Source organism: Sinocyclocheilus anshuiensis, unplaced genomic scaffold (genome assembly GCF_001515605.1).
Source record: "Sinocyclocheilus anshuiensis isolate Anshui unplaced genomic scaffold, SAMN03320099.WGS_v1.1 scaffold816, whole genome shotgun sequence".
Taxonomy (NCBI): Eukaryota; Metazoa; Chordata; class Actinopteri; order Cypriniformes; family Cyprinidae; genus Sinocyclocheilus; species Sinocyclocheilus anshuiensis.
Window position 1 is genome coordinate 522,461 of NW_015554154.1, and position 25,926 is coordinate 548,386.

The 25,926-nt window shown below is 37.8% G+C and overlaps 1 protein-coding gene across 1 annotated transcript in view; it reads left to right on the forward strand.

Annotated features, from left to right (window-relative positions):
- The window catches only part of igdcc3 (immunoglobulin superfamily, DCC subclass, member 3), an 89,810-nt gene that overhangs the window by 60,883 nt on the left and 3,001 nt on the right, over positions 1–25,926 (forward strand). The window contains exons 3-8 of the mRNA XM_016463525.1: positions 6,217–6,361; positions 6,488–6,618; positions 6,705–6,842; positions 11,497–11,655; positions 13,536–13,701; positions 24,749–24,996. Of these exons, the coding sequence (XP_016319011.1) occupies positions 6,217–6,361; positions 6,488–6,618; positions 6,705–6,842; positions 11,497–11,655; positions 13,536–13,701; positions 24,749–24,996 (987 nt within the window). The remainder of the gene's footprint in view (positions 1–6,216; positions 6,362–6,487; positions 6,619–6,704; positions 6,843–11,496; positions 11,656–13,535; positions 13,702–24,748; positions 24,997–25,926) is intronic.

Below are 25,926 nucleotides of genomic sequence, written 5' to 3' on the forward strand. Positions count from 1 at the left end.
GTGTGTGTGTGTGTGTGTGTGTGTGTGTGTGTGTGTGTGGAGAGGGGTATAAAATGGCTCTGCTGGGACTGCTGAATTCAAACTGCTACTGCTGCTACACCCTCTTAGCTTGGGTGTGTTGGTTTGAGTATTGAGATTCATACTGGCACATTGTGTGTGTTTATACTACATTCTTCAAATGCATTTGCATGTGCTCTGTAGAGTTGATTCATCTTATGCTAAAATAAGCTCAAGTCTGTTTATGTTTGTGTGTTTTCGTGAATAAACGTATCTGTGTGTGGCAGGAGAGGTGGGCCTCTTCCAGTTCCAATTTTTATGTATGAGGGCAGAGGGCAGGGGCCCTTAAGGGGGTTCTCTCTGTGGGTGGGTGTGGTTTCGACGAACACATTGGTTGCACTTGGCACTGACACTGCATTTTTTTGCTTTTCTGGAATTCCATCTTTTACACATTTGGTCTTATTTTGAAGGATTCTTCAGTGCATGTTATTTGTTGGCCTTCATAATGAAAATATAATAATTTGCTCCGCCTCTGAAACATTTTTCCTTTTTGGCTGATGTCATCAAGCCCTCTTATTTTTCAAGTCCTCCTCAACCACCTGTCACACATCCTGCCCATTGCTCCATTCCAAGGAGGTGACATCATGAAAAAACTGATTGGCTAATGAAACCACACCTTTAGAATTGACTATCCTGAGCTGTGATGTCAAAAGCAGTTGACGGGAAAATATGGTTTTATAGACTTCTTCTATTCCTTATTTTTAGGGATGTAACGATTAACCGCGAGCCGGTTGAAAATCGATTCAAATATGTGATGATTCAAATCAGTTGAAATGCCAAACAAATCGCGATACAACTGGAGTAGGAGTTTACATGAATGTATCTTTGAGGGGAACTTACTATCTTTAGAAAAGTTTACGTGGTATTTTCTTATCATCTTGCCTCTGAACAATGCATATTAAAGTAGTGTCCATAAGCGCAGTAGTGATGGGTCGTTCTTGAACGATTCGTTCATTTTGAACGAATCTTTAATGTGACTCGGGAAGAACAAATCGTCTCAGGGAGTGATTTGTTCAGTCATGCATGCGCAACATCCTATAGCTTCTATACTGGAATTAGTCAAGTAGTTTACCTGTTTCGAGTCTTCGGGTTTTTCGAGTCATTCGTTCATCGCGTGAATGGAAAGAGCACAGACAAAGCCTTATTTTTTTATATGAAGATATTTTTTTATTTGTGTTACTTATTTGATTTGGGGCTTGTTTTCAAATTTCAATTTAGTTTTGTTATTTACATTTACATTAGCCTATATTTAAATTTTGTTATTTAGCAAACGCTTTTATCCAAAGCGACTTTCAAATGAGGACAATAAAAGCAATCAAAACCAACAAAAGAGAAATGCAAGTGCTATATTAGTATATTATTATAGTGTTATATTTCAATTTCACAAAGAAACATACAGTATTTTGTCCAAGCAAAAATAAAAGGACACATTTAATTTATAATTTGTCTTAAATCTCATTTTGTAAACAAAAAATCGTGAATCGAATCGAATCGTGAGTTGAGAATAGAGAGTCCCACCTCTATTTTTTATGGACTCTATACTTTTATATACAAGTAGTTTATAGACTTATTTAAATAAACAAATTAAATATGGTTATATTTCAATTAAAGCTATTTAAATTTTAATAATTTAAGAACATTTATTTTAATATGTTAATTTTATATTTATTTTTTGTTTGTTTGTCTTCCAGTTTCACGTGTAAATAAAGTATGGCACAATATGGAAGTAAAATTAGTTGAAAATGTAATTTCATGTTGACCTCACAGGTGCATGTAGTAATATTCCCTCAGTTTAAAAAAGTAAACAGAATGTGTTTAACTTGTACCTTTAAATAGTATCTTTGTAATGATGTTTAAACACTCACATGAGACTCCAGTTATATCAAAGCCTATTAAAAGCAGAAATTAAAATGCATTTTAATGTACTTCTCTTATGTGTTTGTAAAAGTTGAAACTGGAAAGATGGCATTTGAAAATAGGGTGATCACAGGGTGTATGTATGTTTTAACAGGTGTCTCTAAGCTATGATTTGACCACTTAATGTTTGGGGGAGGCTGCAGGTCACCAGTAGTGATGGTTATTCTGCTAATTGTCTCAAGAGTATATAACTGCGGTAGTAACCTGCTCTAGACAAGGCTTTGTTGATTAGAAACCAAGCCCTGGTGCTCAGAGTGGTTGTGTTTTAATGGCAGATGCTCCATGGCTACAGCTGGACCCTCTGTGGAACTCCGTGGTAAAGGACAGCGCATCGCAGGGGGTCCAACTATCATATTGTAGTCTCTTTGTCAGATGTACCGTATACAGGTGTGTGTGTGTGTGTGTGTGACTGGCTTTTTTTAACTTCCAGTAAAAAGTTTCCATTATTGTTTTTGACATCATTTACATAAAAATATAAAAGTAGCAGTCAGGTATCAAAGTAAATAAATAACATTTATGCACGACAATAAAACAACTCTGAGATTTGAATACTTTGTTTGCATTGTTCTAGCACCAAAACACCTTGATGGTTGAGGCTGTGAGGAATGTTTGTTTAAAATTTAATCAGCTTGCTGCTCGCTATCAATCCGTGAAGAAGAGAGGTCGGAGCATGTCAAGAAATGGCACTTTTCTCATTAGGGCACAGCCCAGAAGCAGTGATGCTGAAACACTACCAATAGACAAAGAGATGAAAACAAGGAGAGAGAGACAGAGTGCAGGAGAACAGAAGGACGGGGAGGGAGGAGGAGTTCACAGAGAGATACAATATGCTCCAGTACCCCCACTGGTTCAGCCGCTACACTCTCAGCCCTGGCTGTTTGTGTTTACATGTGAAATTGAGTGATGTGCCGGTGCCAGAGTGAGGAAGGGTGCTGGGTCTGAAGCAACGCAGGGGTGCTTGCTAATGAGAAGCTAAAAGCTCAAAGCAGAAGACCTGATGAAACAGAACTGAGGAAACATTCTTCACAGTAGAAACAACCCACTCTGAATCCTCAAATACAAAACAGAAATGAATACTCATAACTCGCCTTCAGGAATTTGTCCATGTTGCAGGAAAATTTGTTGTGCCGTGTTCCTGTACCTGAAAGAACAGTGGCGTAAGGCCATTGGTTTGATTCCTAGGAAGAGACAAACCTAATAAGACATAAACTGGAAAAATCCCTCTTTGTGCCAGTTTGGCCTGTCTATCGCCATCTGTGGTTGAAACATAAAATTGCAAATTAATTGCATTTTTAATGCTATTTTGCACAGAAGAATATGATTTTTGTCATATGTTTTTTTAGTTTGTCTTATGCCTGTGTTTGCCCGTGATAACCAAGACCCCGAACAATAAGAAGACTTTGATTGCATATATTTGAAAAATATGTTATATGAGACAAAATGAATACACAAGGACAAATGATGTAAATCTGAAATCCATTCCTGCAGCTCCAATTACAAATTATTATTCTATGCTAACAGTAATGAATAAGGTTTAGGCAAGAACATTATTTTTAACACTGAACAAATGCATGTTAATAATTTTGAAATAGTATATAAAATAGTTTTGACCTATTTACATCTCAATCTTCCAGTCTTTGGTGACGATATCTGATTCTGCTTCCATACAATCAACAACCAATGAGTAGAACATCCATAGAACAGTCCCCATCCTGCATTTTATTTTTTTATTTTTTGAAAATCCATTTTACTCTTATGTACATCACAATATGGAAGAAATTATCTGTTGCTACTTCTATTTTGACAAGACTTTAATGTTGCATGGTAGTTGACTTTACCTGCTTTAGTTGGTCCAAGCTCTTTTAGATGGTTGACCAAGTACCCTATAGCAGCTGGCTGGGCCTGACTCAGGTAATGCACAAACTTGATTAAACTGGTTATGTTTGGTAGACCAGCTTGGACCAGCAATAAAGCACGTTTAAAATACAAGTTTGACCTTATATTGACTTGGTTTTTTCAGCAGGGTTGTGAAAAAGATGAATTGCAGTGTTATTTAATAGTGATTAAATATGATGTCTTGTCATGAAGCACGCAATTTCCGCACCTAAAAGAATGGCATTGACCTAGACGTGATGTTGTTAAAAAAAGAGAGATGTTACAGACACAGTAAATAATAAATGAAATGTTTTAGACACATTTGTGGAAAAGTTGATTGAAATCACAGTGGAGTGATAAAGCAGAAAAATAGAAATAGTAGAGACAGATAGAGAGAGATTCATTCGATTTATGCCTTCCTTTCTGTGTCTCGCATCTCCTGCAGAGGCAATCAATGAGATATGTGTGAAAGCCTTTCTGGGAGCCCTTTTTCCCTTCCTTCTCTGAGAATGCTTTTTTTCCCCTCGCTTCTGCTTGCCTTCTTTGACTCGCACAAAACAAAACGACCAGTTACAGAAGCACCACTGTGTGAGTTTAAGCCGCCAAACACCACCCGGAGATCCTTCTGAGCTCGATGATGCTAGATTAGCTGGACCAAGTATATCAGTAGAACACAGAGGGATAAGTGAGAGAGGACGCAGGAGGGGCCCTGGCCCTCTTGTTATGCTAAGAGTGTTCCGAACGGTCCCGCTTGGTTCAAGTTAATTACGACCAACATTTAAATAAGAGCACTTGTCTTGAGGACGGTGGTTGGCTGCGGGAGAGACAGACCTAGCGCTAATTGTGTTTGTGTTTCCAGCTCCTCCCCTCATCTCTAGCCCTCTCTCAGTATGAGCTCCTGCGGGACAAGCTGTGTGAGCCGCAGCTCAATGAGAGGCTTTGGAAAATCACTCCCAGTGTCCAAATCCTGGTCATCATACTGTAACTGGTTGCTTCTGGCTTTTCTTCTCCTGCAAGATAGATGGACATTTATTGAGCGGCATCTGACTGCTGAAATAACTATCCACCTGTATGCTCTCTTTCAAACGCTCACACGCTTTCTCTGGTACTCAGTGGCCATGAACAGATGCAGATGCACACTTTTGTTTGATTTCATGGCTTTGAGCAATCAAAGTAAGACTCCAAAGCTGTGAAAGAATAAATGATTGGTTATGAAATCAGTAAACAGTGTAGATTTGTGTTTGTGTAAGAATATCCATTGTACATTTCTTTTTTGTTGGCTCGTTGGAGGGAGTGTTTTTGTTTTTTTTTCCACTAATGGGTAATGTAGTGTTCCTATGTTTTTATACGCATGGGACTGTAATATATGATCTCAAAGTGGATGCAGGGACTGAGTGGACAGAGGTAAAAACAGGCCGGATTAAGAGGTTCAGTCAAGATATTTAAATCCTAATTTAAACATGGAATGTCATACAGTATATTATCATTCAATAGATTGCGTTTGGTTTGGTAAGATTTTTTCAATGTTTTGAAAGAAGTCTCTTATGCTTACCAAGGATGCATTTATTTGATCAAATATACAGTAAAACAGTAATATTGTGAAATATTATTACAGTTAAAAATAACTTTAATATACGTTTAATATACTTTAAAATAAAGCTGAATTTTTATCAGCCATTATTCTAGTATCACATGATTCATCAGAAATCACCTTAATACTGTATGCTTGATTTGGTGCAAATAAACATTTCCTAATATTATTATTTATAGGATTCTTTGCTGAATAGAAATTTCAAAAGAGCAGCCTTTATTTGAAATAGAAATCTCTAGCAACAGTGTACAAGTCTTAACTGTCACATTTTTATCAATTTGATGCATTCTTTCTGAATAAAAGTATTTCTTTTGCTGAAAGCAGTCCATTAAGCTTGATGAAATTGGCATTGAAGATTTATATTGTATGCCTGAACATACATTTAACAGGACTTTTCAAAGACCTGCCAGATATTTCACAATGTTGTCATACTTACTGCAGCATCAGATGAACATTGTACTTCTGAATATGTGAATAGATCAGAGCACATCAGATCTTGGATCTTGTATTGTTAATTGTCTGGACCAGCTCTTTGTGTACTCTATCACTTTGTTCTGGGAAGTTGAGGAAGAGAAGAGTTCTAGTATGACGTGGTAGGAGACTGAAAGGCCCAAATAAAACCTTTTTTGTCCTACTTCATTACTTTTGTAAACTGTGCTTTCTGTGAGGATTTGCATATTGTTCTTTTTAAGTGTTCAAGTGGTGGTGTTTTGAATTGCAGTTACGTGGATGAAGGGTTAAAGCAATCTGTATTTCTCTGTCTCTTTTGTCTTCAGCAATGGCAGATTTTCATGTGCAGCCACGTTCAGTGCGTGCAGAGCTGGGAGGTGTTGGGCGATTTCAGTGCCAAATCCATGGTCTGCCTGAGCCAGTCATCAGCTGGGAAAGAGACGGGCGACCCGTGGATACCTCTGATGACAGGTACTACTCTAAATACATATGCTTACACACAATGGCATTTAAAGGGATGTACCCAGTGTTACTGGCACATACTGTACATGTCTCCTTCTCACTGTGGGCCTGTCTATGTTTGTCTTTTCTGTGCAGGTTTACTCTGTTGCCCACGGGTGTGCTGCAGATAACGGGTGTTCGCCCTGAGGACAGTGGGATGTACTGCTGTGTTGCACACAACAGTGCGGGAGTCAAACACAGTGCAGGAGCACAGCTCACAGTCTCGGGTATGCTCAAAAATTCTTCTCTGCTTTCTTGAGTCTTTCCAAATCATTTTCTTTCTGTAACTCGCTTTACCTTTTTCTTCCTGAAGGCTCCCAGTCATCTGTTTACAAAGAACCCATGATCCTAGTGGGCCCTGAAAACCTCACTCTCACAGTTCACCAGACCGCCATCTTGGAGTGTGTTGCCACGGGTTATCCTCGCCCAATCGTTTCGTGGAGTAGACTGGGTAAGACTTGTTTAAGTTTCTCTCTAAATTGCCTCGAGTGGCTCTCAGAGCAAAACCCAGCGCAGCTCCGGAAGGAATGCTGCAGAGAGCTTTAACATGCTCTCCACTACACACTATTAGACTATAAAATACCCAATCAACTGAAAAAGAGAAAATGGAAAAATCTCCTCCAGCAAGGTAATGTAACGTGATGGAGGACAGAGATGAGAAGAAATGAGCCAATGGATCTATATCTAGAAAACCTTCTCTTAATTAGATCCTAAATTATTTACATGTCTTATTTCTCTCCCTAAAGTCTACTTATGGTATTAGTTAAGGTGTCTTGTTTAGTAATTTAGTTAGAATTAAAGGCGTAGTTCACTCAAAACTGAAAATTCTGTCATAATTTACTCCCCCTTATATTTTTTTCAAATCTGTATGACTTGGGTTGAAAAATGTTTGTTTTTTTATTCAGTGACGTTCTTTTGGAATCAATAAACTAATTACTTAGTCATATTTCAGAATCAGTGGCATAGCAAACTTTATAGGTTAATGTGGGCTCCAACAATCCTTATCTTAATGTCCTAAATGTCTTTTCTGAGGTAAATAACATTGCCTGAATATTCACATTGATGGTATAAATGATTGGAAATAATATTTAATGTTCATTAGGCTATTTGTAGCGCGCAGGCGTGTTTGCAGCATGTTTTGTAATGTTCGCTTTTAATATAAAAACAAATCTTAGCATTTAAATTCTTTCAATTTTATCACAAAGTACAAACAATAAATGTGTTTTTCTGCTCTTTAATGTGGTGTGAGATCACTGTATGTGAATCAATCATCTTTTCCTCTTTTCTACAGCACGAAATAAACATGAATGAATATCAGAAGACATGTTAAAAAATCAGAACAATTTAATAAAATGAATGTCTCATGAAATCGATCAATTAAATTGTCAATAAAACAGCTTGTGAAGTCATAACAGTCATAGATAGACAGACAGACAGACAGACAGACAGATAGATAGATAGATAGATAGATAGATAGATAGATAGATAGACTTTGTGCACAGCTATTTTGACATCATATTTTGTCCAGTCCATTATGATTATCACTAGGGTTTAAAAACCACTGTTAGAGTACACTACACTGTAAAAAATTTTTTAAATAAAATGAAGATTATTAGAGAACTTTCACAGGACAATACTATTTAAGTTTTTTTTTTTAACTTCAAAATGTCTTGTTCAGTTCACTAGCAGTTTCTGAGTGAAAAGTTTTTTTTTTCAGTGTACCAAAATGTATCAAAAGTTCAGCAAGAACCCTCCATTCACCCAAGTTTTCAACATTCATAATAACAGATGTTACTTGAGCAACAAATCAAACATATTTGACTAATTTCTGAATGATCATGTAACACTGAACACTGGAGTAATGGCTGCTGAAAATTCCGTTTTAAAATAAAAAAAAATAGTAATAATAATTCAGATTACATGAATAAATTCTGTTTTAAAATATAAAGAAATAGGAAATGTATGTTTTAAATTGTAATAATATTTAACAGTATTACTGTTTTTAACATGTTTTTGATTAAATAAATTCAGCCTTGGTGAGCATAAGAGGCTTCTTTCAACAACATCACAGAAATCTTACCGACCCCAAACCTTTGAACATTATTGGCTTAGTACATCAATCTTGTTTAGCTCAAAAGATCCAGAAAATTCCATTTTTTGATTATATGACCCTATTTAATAAAGCTGGCTGTTGTATTAAAGTAATTTACACTCCAATCTATTGAAGCCAAATGGTTTGGAATGGTGAAAGAAACTCTGTCATCCTCCCTGCTAAGACATGGATTTCACAGATCAATTTGGCTCATACTGTACAGTGAGATTGGTTTCTGTGTGAAAAATAGCTCATTTATTTTTAAGCGTGCTCAGAGTTCTGAAGCCACATGCTTGAAAATGGTTTCAGACAATTTTGGTCATTGAACACTCTTTGCCACATCTGTCTGTCTTATCTTGATAAGGATTAATGGAGATAAAAAGAGTGTCTCATCTTTACTTCTGAGGTTGTGTTAGAGTGATTGATGTCATTTTTGTGTTGGAACATGTTTATATCTGCGTGTGTGCGTGTGTGTGTGTTTGTGTGTCCCTGCATTAAAATGAGGAAAATATTTTTTCTTCTGAATCATCCCATCTTGAGGCCTGTAGCATTTTGTCTTTGCATTTAAATAACCAGTTCAGACCATATTTATGTATTTTAAGGTTAACATATCCTACTTACATTTACTCTCTGACTCATGTCAACCGCTCTCTCTCAAGCAAGATTTTACAGTGACTCCCACACTTGTATAATGATCCATTCTCAACTCTTTCTTTTCTCCCAGCCATTATCTAATGTGATTCTCCCATTAAGAATGTAAATGATGGTCTCTTCCTGTAACGGCTGCTAATCAGATTGTGGATATTACCTTCTGCAATGTTGCTGGAATTAACTGCTAACACAATGGGATTTTGCTGGATTAGATTACAACAAGAGCAAATCATGGCTAAGCTTAGTAATGAATGTGATAGATCTCCAGCAGTTAGTGATTAATGCCAGTAATGCCATTTTGCATTTATGTCATCTTCTTTAGGAGCCAGGTGTTTTCCTGAGTTCAGTTTGCTCAAATGCATACATCCAAGCTGATTCACACCTACCTGTAAGCGCACACATTATGGGAAGAAAGGCCTGGCCAGTAAAACATGATACAAACATGATGTCAAGGAGGAATAGATTAGCCTGTTATAGCATCTGCAACCTAAAATCTGTCCCCATTTACTACTTTCATCCCAGTGTCGTTCTTACAGTTGAGTTTGATTTGGACCTGCGGTCCAAAACAGTAGTAAGAATAATGACATGGACAATAATATTCACACAAAGCAACAACAATCCAATAATGCGCATTGGCTGCAGATTTGCTATCAGGCTCGGTATAACTGCTGCAGCCTCTTCCGTTCTTAATCTAAGCATTTTTTAGGATTGATTTTTTTTTCACAATTTCTTCAATTTCTGTAGGTATTTTTGCTGAATAGAATTATTTATTATGTTGGCACCAATAGCCTCGTGGTTAGTGCGTCGACACATAGTGCAACTGCATTCACGGCGACCCAAGTTTGATTCCCGTCTCGAGGTCCTTTGCTAATCCCGCTCCCCTCTCTCCTCCCAGTGCTTTCCTGTCATCTCTCTACTGTCGTATGTCATTAAAAAAGGCATTAAAAGCCCATAAAAATAACTTGTATAAAAAAAAATGTCATTATTATTTAATTGTATCCCTTTTACCCATTTTTCAGTCTTGATATTCCCGCAAGACTAGCTGGTAAAAAACTGCTTATCACAGCCATCAAATGTTTAATTTGTGTTTTTGAGTGGAGGGCCTGGCAGAAACCGTCTATCATGTTCCAAATCCAGCTTAACCACCTTAAGCTAAGAATAGACTGTTTTTACAATTGACATGCCCTGTATAGAGTTTCTAGATCACTTCAAAACTTTCAACTTCAAAACTTTTGAGTTTTTGTTTTTAGAAGATATTTCATCAGCAGATCAGTTAGCATGTTGTTAAATGCTATAATTGTACAATCTGTGAAACACACTATATATTTACTTCTCTCTCACAGCCTCATTTTTATTCCTGTCAAAAATGAAATATGCTGCTACTCTGACTAGGGTCTGTCAGGCACATGCTGTACACATACACACTTATGTCAGTTTCTCTGTGATATTTCATTGAACATGTTAATTAACTCATGAAAGGATAAAAGCGTGTATCTCTAAAGACAGATGAATGTCTATCATTAACTGTGTGAAACCGGATTGAGAAGCTTCAAACAGCTGCTGACTGAAAAGTGGAAATGTTTGTGCAACTCACAACAGATGCCAGTCAATTAAATCTTGTGATATGTGAACTGCACCCTGCCTAACACTGTGTCTGCAGTGTCATTTTGATAGGCACATTAACAAAACAGAATGAGAGACCTGAGAGGCCAGTAATATGAATGGAAGATGTGATTAGTGGGATTGTTAATTTTTATTAGCACTTTTCCTCACTGAGTGTCCAATTGTAGCGAGTGAGTGAGTGAGATGATCTAGACTGATGCGGTTTATAGTTGCTGATGTGATTCAGTGCTCATGCAGAAGTGTGTGTGTGTTCTACACATGTATGGGAGATATCCATGGTAACATGGTATATCCTGCGTCACTGGTGTTCATAGGTCGTCTCGTATGTCCAAAGCCCCCCTTTCTAGACATTCACTTTATCTCGGTACACTTTTTTTATTTGAGAGGTGGTGTTTTTTCTCTCTCATTCTGTCTGACTCTTCCTTTCTCTTAAGATTTTCCTCGCCCCAGGGCAGAATGACGGATGGTGCTTTGTGCTCCATAATTAGTCACATTTAACCGGTGCTGTTAAATTCTGAGGCTCATCACATGCTTCTGTTATTCTGTTAAATTTATTTTTAGTTCCTCTGGAGCAGGAAATGATTTTATGGCTGGATAATCATGTGATTCTATCTTCTCTCCAATGCCTCTTTTTATTCCCTCTACTGATCTCTTTAATTCTCTTTGAAATGATCTTTATGGCCCTTTCTCTTGTCTTTTGTCTGTCTTTGTCAACACTATGCCTTCAACTCTCTTTCAGATGGCCGGCCAATAGGAGTTGAGGGTATCCAGGTTCTTGGAACAGGAAACCTGATGATCTCTGATGTCAGAGTTCAGCATTCTGGCATTTACGTCTGTGCGGCCAACAAGCCAGGAACCCGCGTGCGCAGAACTGCTCAGGGACGCCTAGTTGTGCAAGGTGACTCTTTCTTTGAAACAAACATCCCAAAACTGCAAACTTTTTATAATTGAAATGAGTCAAAATACACTTTTAGTTGTACTACAACACTGTGTGTTGAACAACTGTATCTAAACATATTTGCTTTGAAAGAGATCAAATAAACTAATTAATAAATTGAAAAAGCGATCCTCTATTGCGAATTCGAACCAAACTAATTCAATAAAAAAGAATCATATTGACCAACAATGCAAGAGAGATTGCACAACATTGTTATTTTAGTGTTATTTATGCACTGTATTAATTTTGTTGTGCTTTTTGGTAATTTTATTAGTTTTTTGTAAATCTATTATTTCTATTGCTTTATTTCAGTTTTAGTGCTAGTAATTGCAGTATTTCAGCTTATTTCAGTTACAACATTTCATGTTCTTGTTTAAGTTTTAAGTTTATCTACACTGCACTAAAAATGGAATTATTGTCAAAATACTGAAAACAAACAAAAAAAAACATGAATTTAGTAGCATCACTACTTGTAGTTAATTTCTCCTGAGTAACACTACATACAACATCCAAATGATCATACTGGAAGTGCCTTTGGCGTCAGTGACTGAATCTCAGCAGCTGTAAACCATGATAGCGGGAGCAGCGCTGTAGGTGTAGCTGAGAATTGATATGATCTTAGTAGCCAGATGGTGTAGCAGCCTTTTGCTCACTGCAATACTCTTCATTTACCTTAAAGAGATAGAGGGAGAGAGAGTAAGAGAGGTGTTTTAAAAAATGTAATGTAAAAAATTGGTAGTAAAAAGGAAAAAATGAAATCCCAGGACAGAACTAAATGAGAGAAAAGGGGAGATAAGAAAAGAAGGAAGAGATGTCTCAGATGATATATCACAGTGATACATCAATACTCTCTGCCTCAACCCTTCCCCCATTCTCTCTCTCTCTCTCTTGTGCTCTCAGGGATAAGAGAAGAAAAAAGAGAGCACTAATTTGCAGGGCTGTGAGATGCACTGGATGGACCTCTGAGAGCAGTTAGATCCTCTCTTATCATTTATTTATTGAGAGAAGCTGGTAACACTGAAAATAAAGGAGAGAGACTGAGAGCAAGATCAACACTTGCCGATTAAAGGACTAATAATTAAAGCCACCCTGAACGAATATGAAAGGTGTGATGGTAATTAAAATGGATATAAATGAGCAAACGGTTGCTAATCAGTAAGCAATTTCAAATTTTCCCAGATTAAATGTGTCCTAATTAAGCAGTAAATGACTATTGGATTAGCTGCGTTCTGTGTCAGTTGGCAGCATTGCCACGTGGTGAGTGAGGAGGAGGGGGGTATCTGGTGAGGTTGGGGGCAGCAGAAGGCTCTGGGGGGCTCAAAGAGGTGTATGTTCCAAGTATCCCTTCCAAGCCCCCCACATCTGTTCTGCAGCACTTAATCAGTTTTAATTTTCACACTATGTCATTAATGGATTGTCAGCTTCCTCTCCAGGCCCTGGGAAATCTGTTTTTTTGCCCTACTCTAATCAAGTTAATCTGATGCTTTCTCTAAGTTCATTCCTGTTTCCACCCACTGCTGTCACAGTACATTCATTATATATGTGATAAAGCCAAAGCCACGTAGACAATCTCCCTCCCTCTCTTGGCATTGTGTGCACGGTGGTTTTCTTCTTCAAATACTTCTATTGTCGTTAATAGCATATATGTGGCATATGGAAATGGAACTGGGTAAAAATGGAAAAATTAGTGCAGTCACCTAGTGAATTTACTGAGACATATTCCAACAGCTATGGAGGTTTCAGGAATGTTGAGCCTTTTTTTTAATGATCTCTTGTTTTGTATTGCCAATAATGGAGTTCTCATTATCTCTTGCTTACTCTCTCTCTGTATCTGTCTACAGCCCCTGCAGAGTTTGTGCAGCCCCCTCAGTCTATTGCTCGCCCGGTGGGCACCACTGCCATCTTCACTTGTCTGGCCCAGGGCGAGCCGGTCCCACAGATCACCTGGCTGAAAAATGGACAAATCTTAGAGCCCGATGGCCATGTCAAACTCAGGAACAACAACAGGTGAGCTGGAAAATACCAGTGTTATTTATGTACTTTTTTTATATTGATATATTTATGTTATTGATATTGATTCATATTTTGAATTGGTTTTATTTTAGGTAGCGGCTATTGAGCCATTTACACTAAGTGAAAATAGCATATTTTCTTAGCAATAGATGCTATTTACACTAAGTGCAAATAGCGATGGATTCTATTTACACTAAGTGAAAATAGCAGTATTTTAACGATATGCTACTTACACTAAGTGCATATATTAGCTATAAATTCTATTTAAACTATTTCAAAATAGCAAGATTTTCTGCTATTTATACTACTTATTGCAAATAGTGGCAATTATCTGCACCTCAGTATTGTAGTACATTATAAACGGTACGCAATAATAACGTATTGAGTGTAAATTATAATATTAATTCAAATTATTAAATGGATGACACCTTATTGGGACAATAAAGCCCTCCCTACACTTACCCTAACCCTACCCGATACTTTATTTACAACTTTTTGATTATTTCCTTCATTTTTATTGAAAATACATGCCTTTCCGATGTGATATGAGATTTGAAAAGGGGGAAAAAAAGTTTGGCTGGATTCTATTTACACTAAGTGAAAATAGCAGTATTTTAACGATATGCTACTTACACTAAGTGCATATATTAGCTATAAATTCTATTTAAACTATTTCAAAATAGCAAGATTTTCTGCTATTTATACTACTTATTGCAAATAGTGGCAATTATCTGCACCTCAGTATTGTAGTACATTATAAACGGTACGCAATAATAACGTATTGAGTGTAAATTATAATATTAATTCAAATTATTAAATGGATGACACCTTATTGGGACAATAAAGCCCTCCCTACACTTACCCTAACCCTACCCGATACTTTATTTACAACTTTTTGATTATTTCCTTCATTTTTATTGAAAATACATGCCTTTCCGATGTGATATGAGATTTGAAAAGGGGGAAAAAAAGTTTGGCAAATGGCAGATTCGAACTCGGGTCGAGCTCATCAAAAAGCACACACCTTACTAGATACACCACTGGAACTGGCATTTGTCGAACGTCTTTTGTAGTCTTGAGTAACCCAATCACACGTTGGTGGGCGGAGTTAGTGTAAATAGCCTCTGCCAACAAGGCGGGCTATTTGCACTTAGTTTTCTCTTTTTTTTTTTGGTTTTAGTAATTTTGTTATGTGCATTTGTCTTTATTTTTTACTTCAGTTTTAGTTTTGGTCAACTTCAAGCCTATTTCAGTTAGTTGCCAAGGCAGCATTTGAAATTTTAGAGTTCTAGTTTCAGTTTACAATAACAACACTGATAAAGCCGTGATATAATATAGCTTAAATTTTTTCCCAAGATCTGTTTCCATGTTGTATAAGGAATGCGGTAAGCTAATGTATAATCAGGAATTGTGTAAGCTAAATTAATTTTGCTTACATAGCTGTACGCTGCTGCCCATCGATTCTAGAGTTACTCATTTGCACAATGTAATTTATTACATTTGGAGTCACCTTACAGAAGGCTTTAGTGAAGGCCATCGCTGTTTGTGTCATTGAAGGACATTTTAAAGTTGCTGGCTGTCCTTTTCTAGCCACAGTGTTATGACAACCACGTAAGGACGCCACTTGTCGAGGTCAGTAGGACACATGGTCCCGCATTCTTCTGATCTAGGACGTATTGTGTCTGCTATGAAAGACACTCAGCTTTCTGTTTATCTTTGCTTTTATTTTTCCCCCTGCTGTTTTGGTTATGATCATGTCTTTGGAAATTAAACGTGATTCCTTGTCTATCGCTATAAATGTTTTATTGCCTGGGATTTTGTTGTGGTTAAAGAGTATGTTTACTATGTGAGAGAAAATCAGTTTCATCGAGGTTCAAATTTATAACAGCAAAGATGGAGAGCTGCTTTTCATTGCTAGAAGAAATCAGTTGGGAAAGACAAAAAGGCTGGGACAGACATGGCCTAACTGGAGTGAAAAGAAGCAGGTAGGCAGAGAAAGCGCGTAGGAGTGGATAAGTTGGAATCTCTGAGTCTGAGCAGCACCATTAGCTAATTGACTCATAAGGTGGAGCAGTGAGCAGAGAATGAGTCCGTTCCTCTTATTGATTAATTCTTATACATTGCTGGCCCATATGTGTTGACACAACATCAGTTCTGTGTATTTTTAAAGGATTACACACAAATTGTGTAATCTTGTTTTACTGTACATTTTAGTGTGTGTAATTTTTGCTTGCGTCTCTTGCATCACCAAACTGAATTGCAAAACTAATTTTATAAATGAGTAATAATAATAATTCTGTGAGTGTTGCTCATGTCATGATGTTGTGTGGTTTCATAAGGGTTATGAGTGATTCACCAAGAATGGTAACTATAATGATAAATGCATTACCATCCACACACCAACAGACTATAATGTTCTGTTTATTATAAATGACAACGTACACTGTCATTTTGTCATCTGCCATTTTAGACGCTAAAGCTCTTTAAAAAAAAAAAAAAACCTGAAGAAAAAAAGACACTTTGAGGAAAGTATAGTTTCTTTGTGTCACTATCGTTGTAGCTGTGGTGTGAATCTCTCTATTCTCATAGAATTTGAATTATTATTAAAACTTTACAGTAATAGTTATTTATATATCGTCTCTTACATTGAAAGTATTTATTTTATAAGTTCATGCTCGGGGAATCAAACCCATGATCTTGGTGTTGCTGGCACCGCTGTATGAGCTATGTGCTTCTTTACTAAATGGCACTCTGTGGGATTCTTTTGCTTGTTTCATCATCCACCGCTGGAATATCATAATTCTGAAAAGTAATAACACACCTCTCCTGGATAAATCTATGCGATTGTTGCTCTGCACATTAAACTGGGATAAGAGAGCGTATCGAAAACAATTACACAATTCACCTTAATTGTGTTTTATTGTCAGCTCTTGTGCTTACGTCGTCTCTGATACTTAGCAGCATTTTTTCAGAGTGGAAACATCACAAGCATGTTAAGCAGCCTATATAATGATAGTTGTGTGTTTGTTTATCAATGTTGGTTGGGGGATTCTCTGCCTGCCAACAGGCAACCCAGCTTCCTCACAGACAAACAGGGAGATGTTGACCTTCAAGAGGTTCAGAGAGACAATCGATTATACATTTAACAAACTTGCATGTGCACACATTAATCCAGAGCTCACATATAGGCAGCCTCCCCAAACATGTGTCATATGCTTACAGTGACATGTAAACATACACATACAACATGTACAAACTCACTAGCTTGTCCTTTTGCCCTCACCTCTCTTTTGTACATTTTGTACGCTCTCACACCTCCACTGAGACGCACACTGGCATTTACATGTATCTGGAACAAGAGTTCAGGCTGTTTTCATTTTTAACATCAGCCATTTATCAATTATTGGCCATAACAAGAAATTTAATATTGTTGCATCCATAATAATAATTCCCAGTATATTTGTTGTTTATTTAGATATGTTGTTTGTTTATTGTTGTTTGTGTGTTTGTGTTTGTGTGTGTGTGTGTGTGTGTGTGTGTGGGTGTATCAGCTTTTTTTTTTTAAGGTTTAGATGACTTTTGCCATAAACTAGCACTAACCTAAAGTTAAAGGAAACTAACTTTTGAAGAGCACTTTCCCTGTAAGGGTGTGTTGGATTCAGTTGCTGTGCACATATAAAGTACTGTAGAGTATAGGGCATTTGTGAACAAGAACGAGTTTGTTTGAGTTTTTAGTGTTCTTTAGATTTATAATCAGCTATTTATTTGTCATTGGCCATAACAACTATTGGACAGTATCAGTATTTAAATTTCAATATTGGTGCATCCCTAAATTACACCAAAATAATGTAATCTAATTTAAAGGGGTCATCGGATGCCCATTTTCCACAAGTTGATATGATTCTTTAGGGTCTTAATGAAAAAGTCTATAACATGCTTTGGTCAAAATTTCTCAATGGTAGTGTAAAAAAACCACCCTTTTTACCTTGTTAAAATCAGCTCTGTTTATAGCAAGCTGTTTCCTTTCATGTTGCTTTAAATGCTAATGAGCTCTGCTCACCCCGCCCCTCTCTTCCGTGGGGTGACGAGCAGACTATAAACTTTAGCCGCGAAACTTGCTAATTAGTACATTATTAGAAAAGGCGATTTGCAAAGATTCATAAAAAACCCTTATACTCACTTCATCTGTTGATGAAGCGGGATCACGAATGATTCGTGCGAACAGACGCGTTTAGGTAGATCGGGCATGCATTCCCTTCAAAAACGAAAGTAATGTTAATCCTCTGCGTCTTCAGCGGCTCAGATGTCGGGAGTAAATGGCGACTGCTATGTTCATTATTACATCCAACAACAAAACACCTCAATCGCTTAATCGTAGACATTCTTGTCTTCCCCTGCACCCGAGTTGACATAATGGCGGACTGATGACAGCTCACTCAGGGCAGGTCTAATGTAAGACGGCCGTGTCAATCAACTATCGTGGGAGGGGCCTGTGCAGAACTACGTCATTCTGCCAGGAATCTCAGAACAGCCTGATTTGAGAAAGGGTATTTTAAAATAGGGATTTAAAAAAAAAAACACTGGGTGGATTTTTATCATTATAGGGTGGATGTGTACACACACTTCCAACACACATTTATGTTCAAACAACATGTAAAGTGAATTTTGCATCCGATGACCTCTTTTTGATTTCATTATATTATTGCATTATTTAATACTGAATCAAACGTGTCAAACGTGAGTGTGCGCTCTGTATCCGTGCAGGTTTGCAGACATGTGTTAGAGTGCTGCAGGCAGAGCGGAGGTCATGCGTTTCAGTAGCTGCAGGAGCAGAGGGTGGGGTCACTGCCTGCTCCATAAACATAAAACACTATTACAGCAGTAATCAAAATGCCACAGTGACCCGCAGTCAAATCACACAGCACCGGCCAGCTCTTAGAAGAACTTTGAAGGTGGTTATTTATTATGTCTGTATTTCACATACTGCGCATACATGCATGTGTGAATGCGTATTATAGCTGCGTTTGTGTTTGATATCGGTAATCTTGTGCTTTGTATTTCAAAGAGGGGCTTCATTCAAGTTTGGTCCATCATGTTTTTTCATTGCTGAAATGTAAAATGATCGTATACAAGGAGACACAGTGCAGTGGGTGATGCACATGCTCATGGATGCAGATTTGAATCTAGCTTAATTTCCGCCTACATTTCTGTCCAGTCTCTACTGTCTTCTAAGTTGAATTTAAAAAGAAATTTAGATTTTTTTTCAAGATTTTTATCCTTATTTTTTGAAAGAACTGTTGATAATGTTCACCATGTTTTGCAGCTGGGCAGACAAAAACGGTACACTTATTTCTTCCCTTTCTTTCCCTCGTTTTTCCCCTTTTTAAACTCCATTATGTGCTTCTTGGTCATTGCCCCCTCTCCAACCCATGCACAATGGAGCGAGCTCTGGCCTTGACCTCTGACCTCTCCTGCATTCAGTCATTTCCACCAGGCTTTCAGCACCCCTGCTTCATATGCCTCTCCCCTACCTAACACTCCCCTTTCCCACCCCTTCTCGTCTTTCCATCTCTCTCTCTCTCCCCTAGAGGCCTGTGAATAAGGGTGACCACCCCATTCAAGAGGCATTGCTCTGTGATGACTGTGCAAACATGCTCTCACTGTGCTGAATAGCAGCCCTCCTGTCTCAGGATGCTCTCTGTCAATCTGAGGAGAGGCTGGAATGTATAGACAGATAGAGATGGTGCAGATGATCCCAGCACACTGTGTGCTTTTCCTCTTTAAACATCAGTATTCTGAACAACAACAAAGCACTTTTGTCGTAAGCAGATAAATTGCAAATCGGAATGCACAATAATGTTTTTCAAATGTATTGGTATCAGCCAGTATTGGATATTTAATTCTGCATGCTCCGCTGTTTTTGCATTTAAAATACCTTTGCCATCATTTTGTGCTCACATGAAGAAAATCTTTAAAAACAATAATAATTGTAGTTTATAGTAGTGCTGTCAAATGATTAATCGCGATTAATCGCATCCAAAATAAAAGTTTTGTTTACAAAATGTGTATACTGTGCATATTTATTATGTATATATAAATACAAACACATGCATGCATATATTTATGAAAAATATGTTGTTTATATATTAAATATTTATATAAAATATAAGAATATAAATGTATATACATGTAAATATTTTCTAAATATATACTGTATGTGTGTGTGTGTGTGTGTGTGTATTTATATATGCATAATAAATATACACAGTACACAAACATATATTATGTAAACAAAAACTTTTATTTTGGATGTGATTAATCGCAATTAATCATTTGACAGCACTAGTTTATAGTAATCTTTTGTAAATATTAAACTGATTGTCCATTATTTTCTTACTGTGCATTATAATGTTGCAATTCCTAAATTAACTTTTATTTTAGTTTTAAGTGTTTTATTTTTGTTTATTTTTCTAAATATTATATACAATTTTAATATCTGCAATTTATTGGCCGCCATAAATACTTTGCTGCTACATAACAGACATTGACTGTGCTGCTCAGATGATTGTAGGGAGACTAATATTTGTCGCACTGTTCCTCAGAGAGCTAGGATGACATTATGAAACTTGCCTGACAGTTTGGTCCATAGAGCCCAAGGTTGGTGGGTATATTGTGAAGGCATGTCATGCTGGTTTGGAATTTCAAAAACAGCTGGATTTTTATTGGCAGCTCTATTTGTGTGTGGGGATTTCACAAAACAAGTGGATGCGGTCTGAAACTGCCAACCATCCCTGTTCATTCACATCGAGGTTCAATAGATTCTTCCATCAGAGCTCTATTAGCATGTTTTACAGGTAGTTTAAACATTTCATACATTAACACGTAATATGCAAGCCTTTCAAGCTGGTGCACATGGTAGCACCCAAAGATGTGGTTCAGAGATGCTATTTGGCAGAGGAGAGTGTTCTCTGTCTTCCTAATTAGCATTTACATTTATTCATTTTGCAGACTTTTTTTATCCAAAGCAACTTACAATGGATAATAATACATGCAGAAGGGGTTAATTTAAGGGAGAATGTAATATGCTAATAAGCAGCACTACCATATCAAATTTCCATAAGTAACAGAGCAGTAGTGTAAGTGCAGAAAAGCCCTTGGTACAAAAGCCTAGTTAAAGAGGTCTCTTTAGTTGTTTTCTAAGATTGCGATGGATTTCACTGTTTGGGTTTAGATGCATCCTATCAAACTGAGAGAAAGTGACCTCTTACCACATTCTGATGGCACCACCAGTTATCGCCAATTCAGACTATCGAAATTGAGTCAGCTGCACCTCACTGAGCAAAACTGACCTCAGTAACCTGATGACAAAAGTGAGCCCATCTCATACTATCAAGATGAAAAAAAATTGATCTACTTCCATCCACACGTTGGTACAGTAAATGTAGAAAAGCAAGTGTATTCTGCATGTAGTGTCTGCTGTATGTGTTGGGGGGGGATACATGAACAAGAGATAAAGACGTGGCAGGTTGTTTCAGGCTGGTGGTGAGACATGGAGAATATAAAAGAAAGGACCATAATCTCTGGGACTAACTAGGATGTAAAAAAAAAACCTCGCTTATAAGCTGCAGGCTTTTAAAATGAATGAACACCTTTCTGTTTTCCCATTCACTCTGAATAATATCCCAGCAATATCATAACACACCTACCATTTGTCCGAGAACACAAACCGCATGCAAATATATCATAAAAAAGAAGGTGGAGCTTAGAAAAAAAGAGTTGCAGTAGGCTGAGGACTCTCATTTCCATATCCTGGCCCTTTAAGTGGTAAAAATTCTTTTTTTTTTTCCAGGGCCTCAGGATTATGGAAGAAAAGAAAAACAGCTGATTATATATTCAGCACTAATAATGCTCCCCCTTCCACCATCACCGTATCCCCCACCAATGAAGGGGAGCACAAAGGAGAAGGTGTTAAAAGAAAAAAACAACAACACTGAAAGAGTGAGAGTGGAAAAATAAGGACTAGTGAGAGAGAATAAAAAGTAAAGAGGAGGATTCAGGAGGGAGGAGTTTGACAGATGGTTGGGTTTACTTCATGTTAATGAGCACCCAGAGATGGTGGATGCATATGGTTTGTTTGTATCCTCTGCTTTATTCATGCCAGTTACATCATTTGCACCGGGAACAAGGTTAGATACTCATATCAGTGCGCATGGGTGAGACCTGTTATGTAGGACTTTCTGCTAGGAATACACCGATATTAAAAATCTGGAAGATACTGATAAGATGATATTTTCATGCTATGGCTGATATTAAAAGCTACACTCTTTTGTCGATATTAATTAAAAAATAATTAATTAATAGAGATTGTCTAAGAATTGTAGTGAATTTGCTTCGGCGAAATAGTGTAGTGATGGGTACTGGCGTCACCAATGACGGTATGATATTTGGATCACGTGTCACTTAAGGTGTGGTTATGAGTACATCCCATAAGAAAGATTGGTGGGATCTCTTACTTGTAGAACCTCTTTCTGTATCATCAACACAAGGAAGACACAAGTGTAATCAAATAGATTTTATTAACAAAAGATAGACAAGAGTAATCAACAACTACTAAATGAATACCATAAATGAAATAGGAATAAAGTGCATAAGATGCATACAATGCAAGTGATTATGTTGGGTGTTGCTATGTCAGAGCTACATTATCTGGATAGATAAACTGTTGCTACTCTGAAACAAATAAGGTGAAGAACCTTATTATGTATCAAACAAATAAATGAATCATTTGTTATCAACTGACATCAGCTATATAACATCTAATGTAAATTAGAATTTCATATACTGGTAATACACAACAATGCCAAGGTCTCTGGAAGAGGTTTGGATAAGTGATATTTACGCAGGCGTGAAACACGCAGATGTGGCCCTGGAGTAGGTGCAGAAGGTCCTTGCCTGGAACATGCCAGCAAAAGTGCCTTGAAGTGAAGGGTTGCTCTCCGGAGCTTAACCTTGTTGCAAATGTCTGTGTCTTCTGCCTCTCTGCGCTAGAGACTCAGAACTTGGTCAATCTGCTTTGTCTCTCTAGGATGGAGACCCAGGACGTGCTGCATCCGTTGTTGTCTCGCTGGACAAAGACTTAAAACGTAGAATATCTCTCTCCTCACAGGCTGGAGGCTCAGAACGTGGTCATATCTGTTGCTGCCTCACAAGCTCACAGACTCAGGACTTTGTATCTGTTATTGCCTCTTCCCGCATTGGCCAGAGGCTCAGAATGTTGATGTTTCTGTCTCTCGGGATGGGAGACTCCGAACGAGAATATCTGCTAGTGTCTCACCCTTGCAGGCCGGAGACTCCGAACGGTGTATCTGCTATTGTCTCACCCTTGAGGGGCTCAGACTCAGACCTTGTTGATCTGTTAGTATCCCTTTCTTTTTGGGACTCAGAACAAGGAGTGTTAATTGGGAAGGTGCCTTTATCTCTTTCCGATGAGGAGGAGATTGCAATATGACACTTCTCCATTTCCAGGCTGTGATTGGGTTTCCATCAGAGTGGGGGAACACGGTGTGGCCCACCTTTCTGTGCTCCTAAGGAACTTATTTGCATAGTCCAAACACACATTTAGAAGTGTCACTAAAGTTTTACTGGTGCATTTTTCACTTACCAAACCACAACCAGAATACATTTGTTACGAACACATTAAGTCCAAACATGATGGAAGAAAATTTAACTTTCATGCATGCATTCATTTGTCCATTAACAGATGAGTTTGTGTAAGATGTTGCACTACACATCGCTGTCACTGAGAATACTTATTTCTCTGAATAAGTATGAGATGTGTGTGTTGTAGTTTGCATCAGTTTAAGGTTTGAGAACATAGTTATGAATGGATTTGGATGGATCTCTGTGATCTCTTTTTTTTTCACCCACCGCTACGTCGTGCGGTCCTAAGGAATTTTTATGCCGGTCACAAGCCAAAACCTTAGGAATCAGTCTGTTGGTGAGCGAAGGGCAGAAACTGCATTCTGACCAATGAGAAGTCCTGTCCTTGCCGGGCTTTGTACCAAAGGTCTTCTTGCCCTCTAAGAGGTGTCTGGCTGTTGTCCTATCATCTTTATCTGATGGCATTGGACAGTTTGCTTATGTTAGTCCACCAAGATCCAATCAAAATGTAGCAAACCTGTGTCCACTATTCTGGTCAGAGAGGGGCCCCACCATAAACTGGGCCCTGTAATGTGCTGTCCACTACAAGTAATGTAAACAAATTACTTTACCCAATACCGTACTAAGTTTTCTACAACTATAGGGTATATTATACTACGGTTTACTCTAGTAAAAACTAAAGTATACTACAGTATTTATTACAGTTTATCAGTTCACTATATGCTGTTGCATTAATTAACAAAGTGTTGTAAATACTATAATATATGCAGTATAATACACTTTACTACAGTATGGTTCAAAAACACTATAGTATTTACTATAAATTACTATAGTATGTTTTCCTGTGGGTTTAGTCTGAATCTACATTTTGAAGTTAAATACATCTTGATGGACTTATTACAAAAAGTGTTTTTCGCTTCACAATTAACATTCATAATTGATGGACTGGGGACATGTGGATTACTTGTGGATTATTGTTTTGTTTTTGTCAGCCGTTTGGACTATCATTCTGATGGCAATCTGGACTCTCATTCTGGTGAGCAAGTGATGTAATGGTTCTGCCTCTCTGGGCTAGAGACTCAGAACTTGGTCAATCTGCTGAGAAGTCCTGTCCTTGCCGGGCTTTGTACCAAAGGTCTTCTTGCCCTCTAAGAGGTGTCTGGCTGTTGTCCTATCATCTTTATCTGATGGCATTGGACAGTTTGCTTATGTTAGTCCACCAAGATCCAATCAAAATGTAGCAAACCTTTGTCCACTATTGTGGTCAGAGAGGGGCCCCCGCCATAAACTGGGCCCCTGGAATGTGCTGTCCACTACAGAATTATTGTAGAGAAAATTGTATAAAAAGTTAAAAGTCTTTCTCTCTCTTCTCTTCTCCTAGTACTCTGACCATCTATGGAGTGACCCAGGATGATGAGGCCATATATCAATGTATTGCAGAGAACAGTGCTGGCTCCACACAGGCCAGTGCCCGTCTGACTGTGCTGTGGGCTGACGGGTTGCCGGGTGTGCCCACGGGCGTACATGCAGAAGTCCTTTCTCCAACCTCCATTCAGGTGTCCTGGAACGAGCCCACCCAAAACACTCAGGACATAATTGGATATGTATTGCATATCCGCAAGACTGCAGGTAGGAAAACTGCTTATGAACCTAAACACATGCACAAGCATGCAAGAATCAAATCAAATCTAATTTACTCAGCTTTTCTTCAACATTGAATGTAAAACGCTCCTCAGATCAATACTTTATTTAAAGTGTAAATGTAGATTTCCACGAATGTTATGAAATACATATTTTATTCAGTCTTCACTCCAGGCTCTCTCATTATGGAAATCATTGAGATTTAGAGTCGATAGCAAATCGCCGCTTTTTTCCTGTTGCCATCAGCTGGAGTGGAAATTTAGCATGATGGAAAGAGGCACGTTTATGTGTGCCGTTATAATCGAGCTAAAGCTGTTTTTTGCTGTTTTCTCTCTGTCAGAGTGTACATGACACAATGTGCAGTCTAATGTTTAAAGGATTAAATGCATGTCAAGAGCATGAGGCCAAGGCCAATGGTAGTCTGATTAACATGCATACATGTTTGACGAAGCTGAGCTACAATGGCATTATCTTTGTTAGATTGTAACCCTGAAGTAATTATGTGATATTGTAAAACGCATTTTAAAATAGCTGTTTTAGTCCAAATGAAATCAAACCTCTAAGCGTACGTGTTGGTAAAGAGAGAAGCCTGAAGCCTTTTCCTGAAAGCTCAGCACGAGGATGGATGTGTATTCACATATCAGTCCCTCTCTCCTGGGAAGCTTTAAAATTACATGTTGATGTTTATCTGTGCTGGAGCAAATACAGCTGATCTAAGACCTATGCTGAATTGCTCTTAGGTGTTCTCTGCTGCGCTTTTTCCTTTTCTCTCTCATTCTCTCACTGTGGTGTTATTATTACTATTAGCCACAGCAGTTTAGATTTCTGATATGTCTGTAGCATCTCTCATCAGCTGGAAGCCTCACTTTCCTACAGTGCGGTGAGATATGTTTTGGAGTGTGAGCCATTTATAATGTA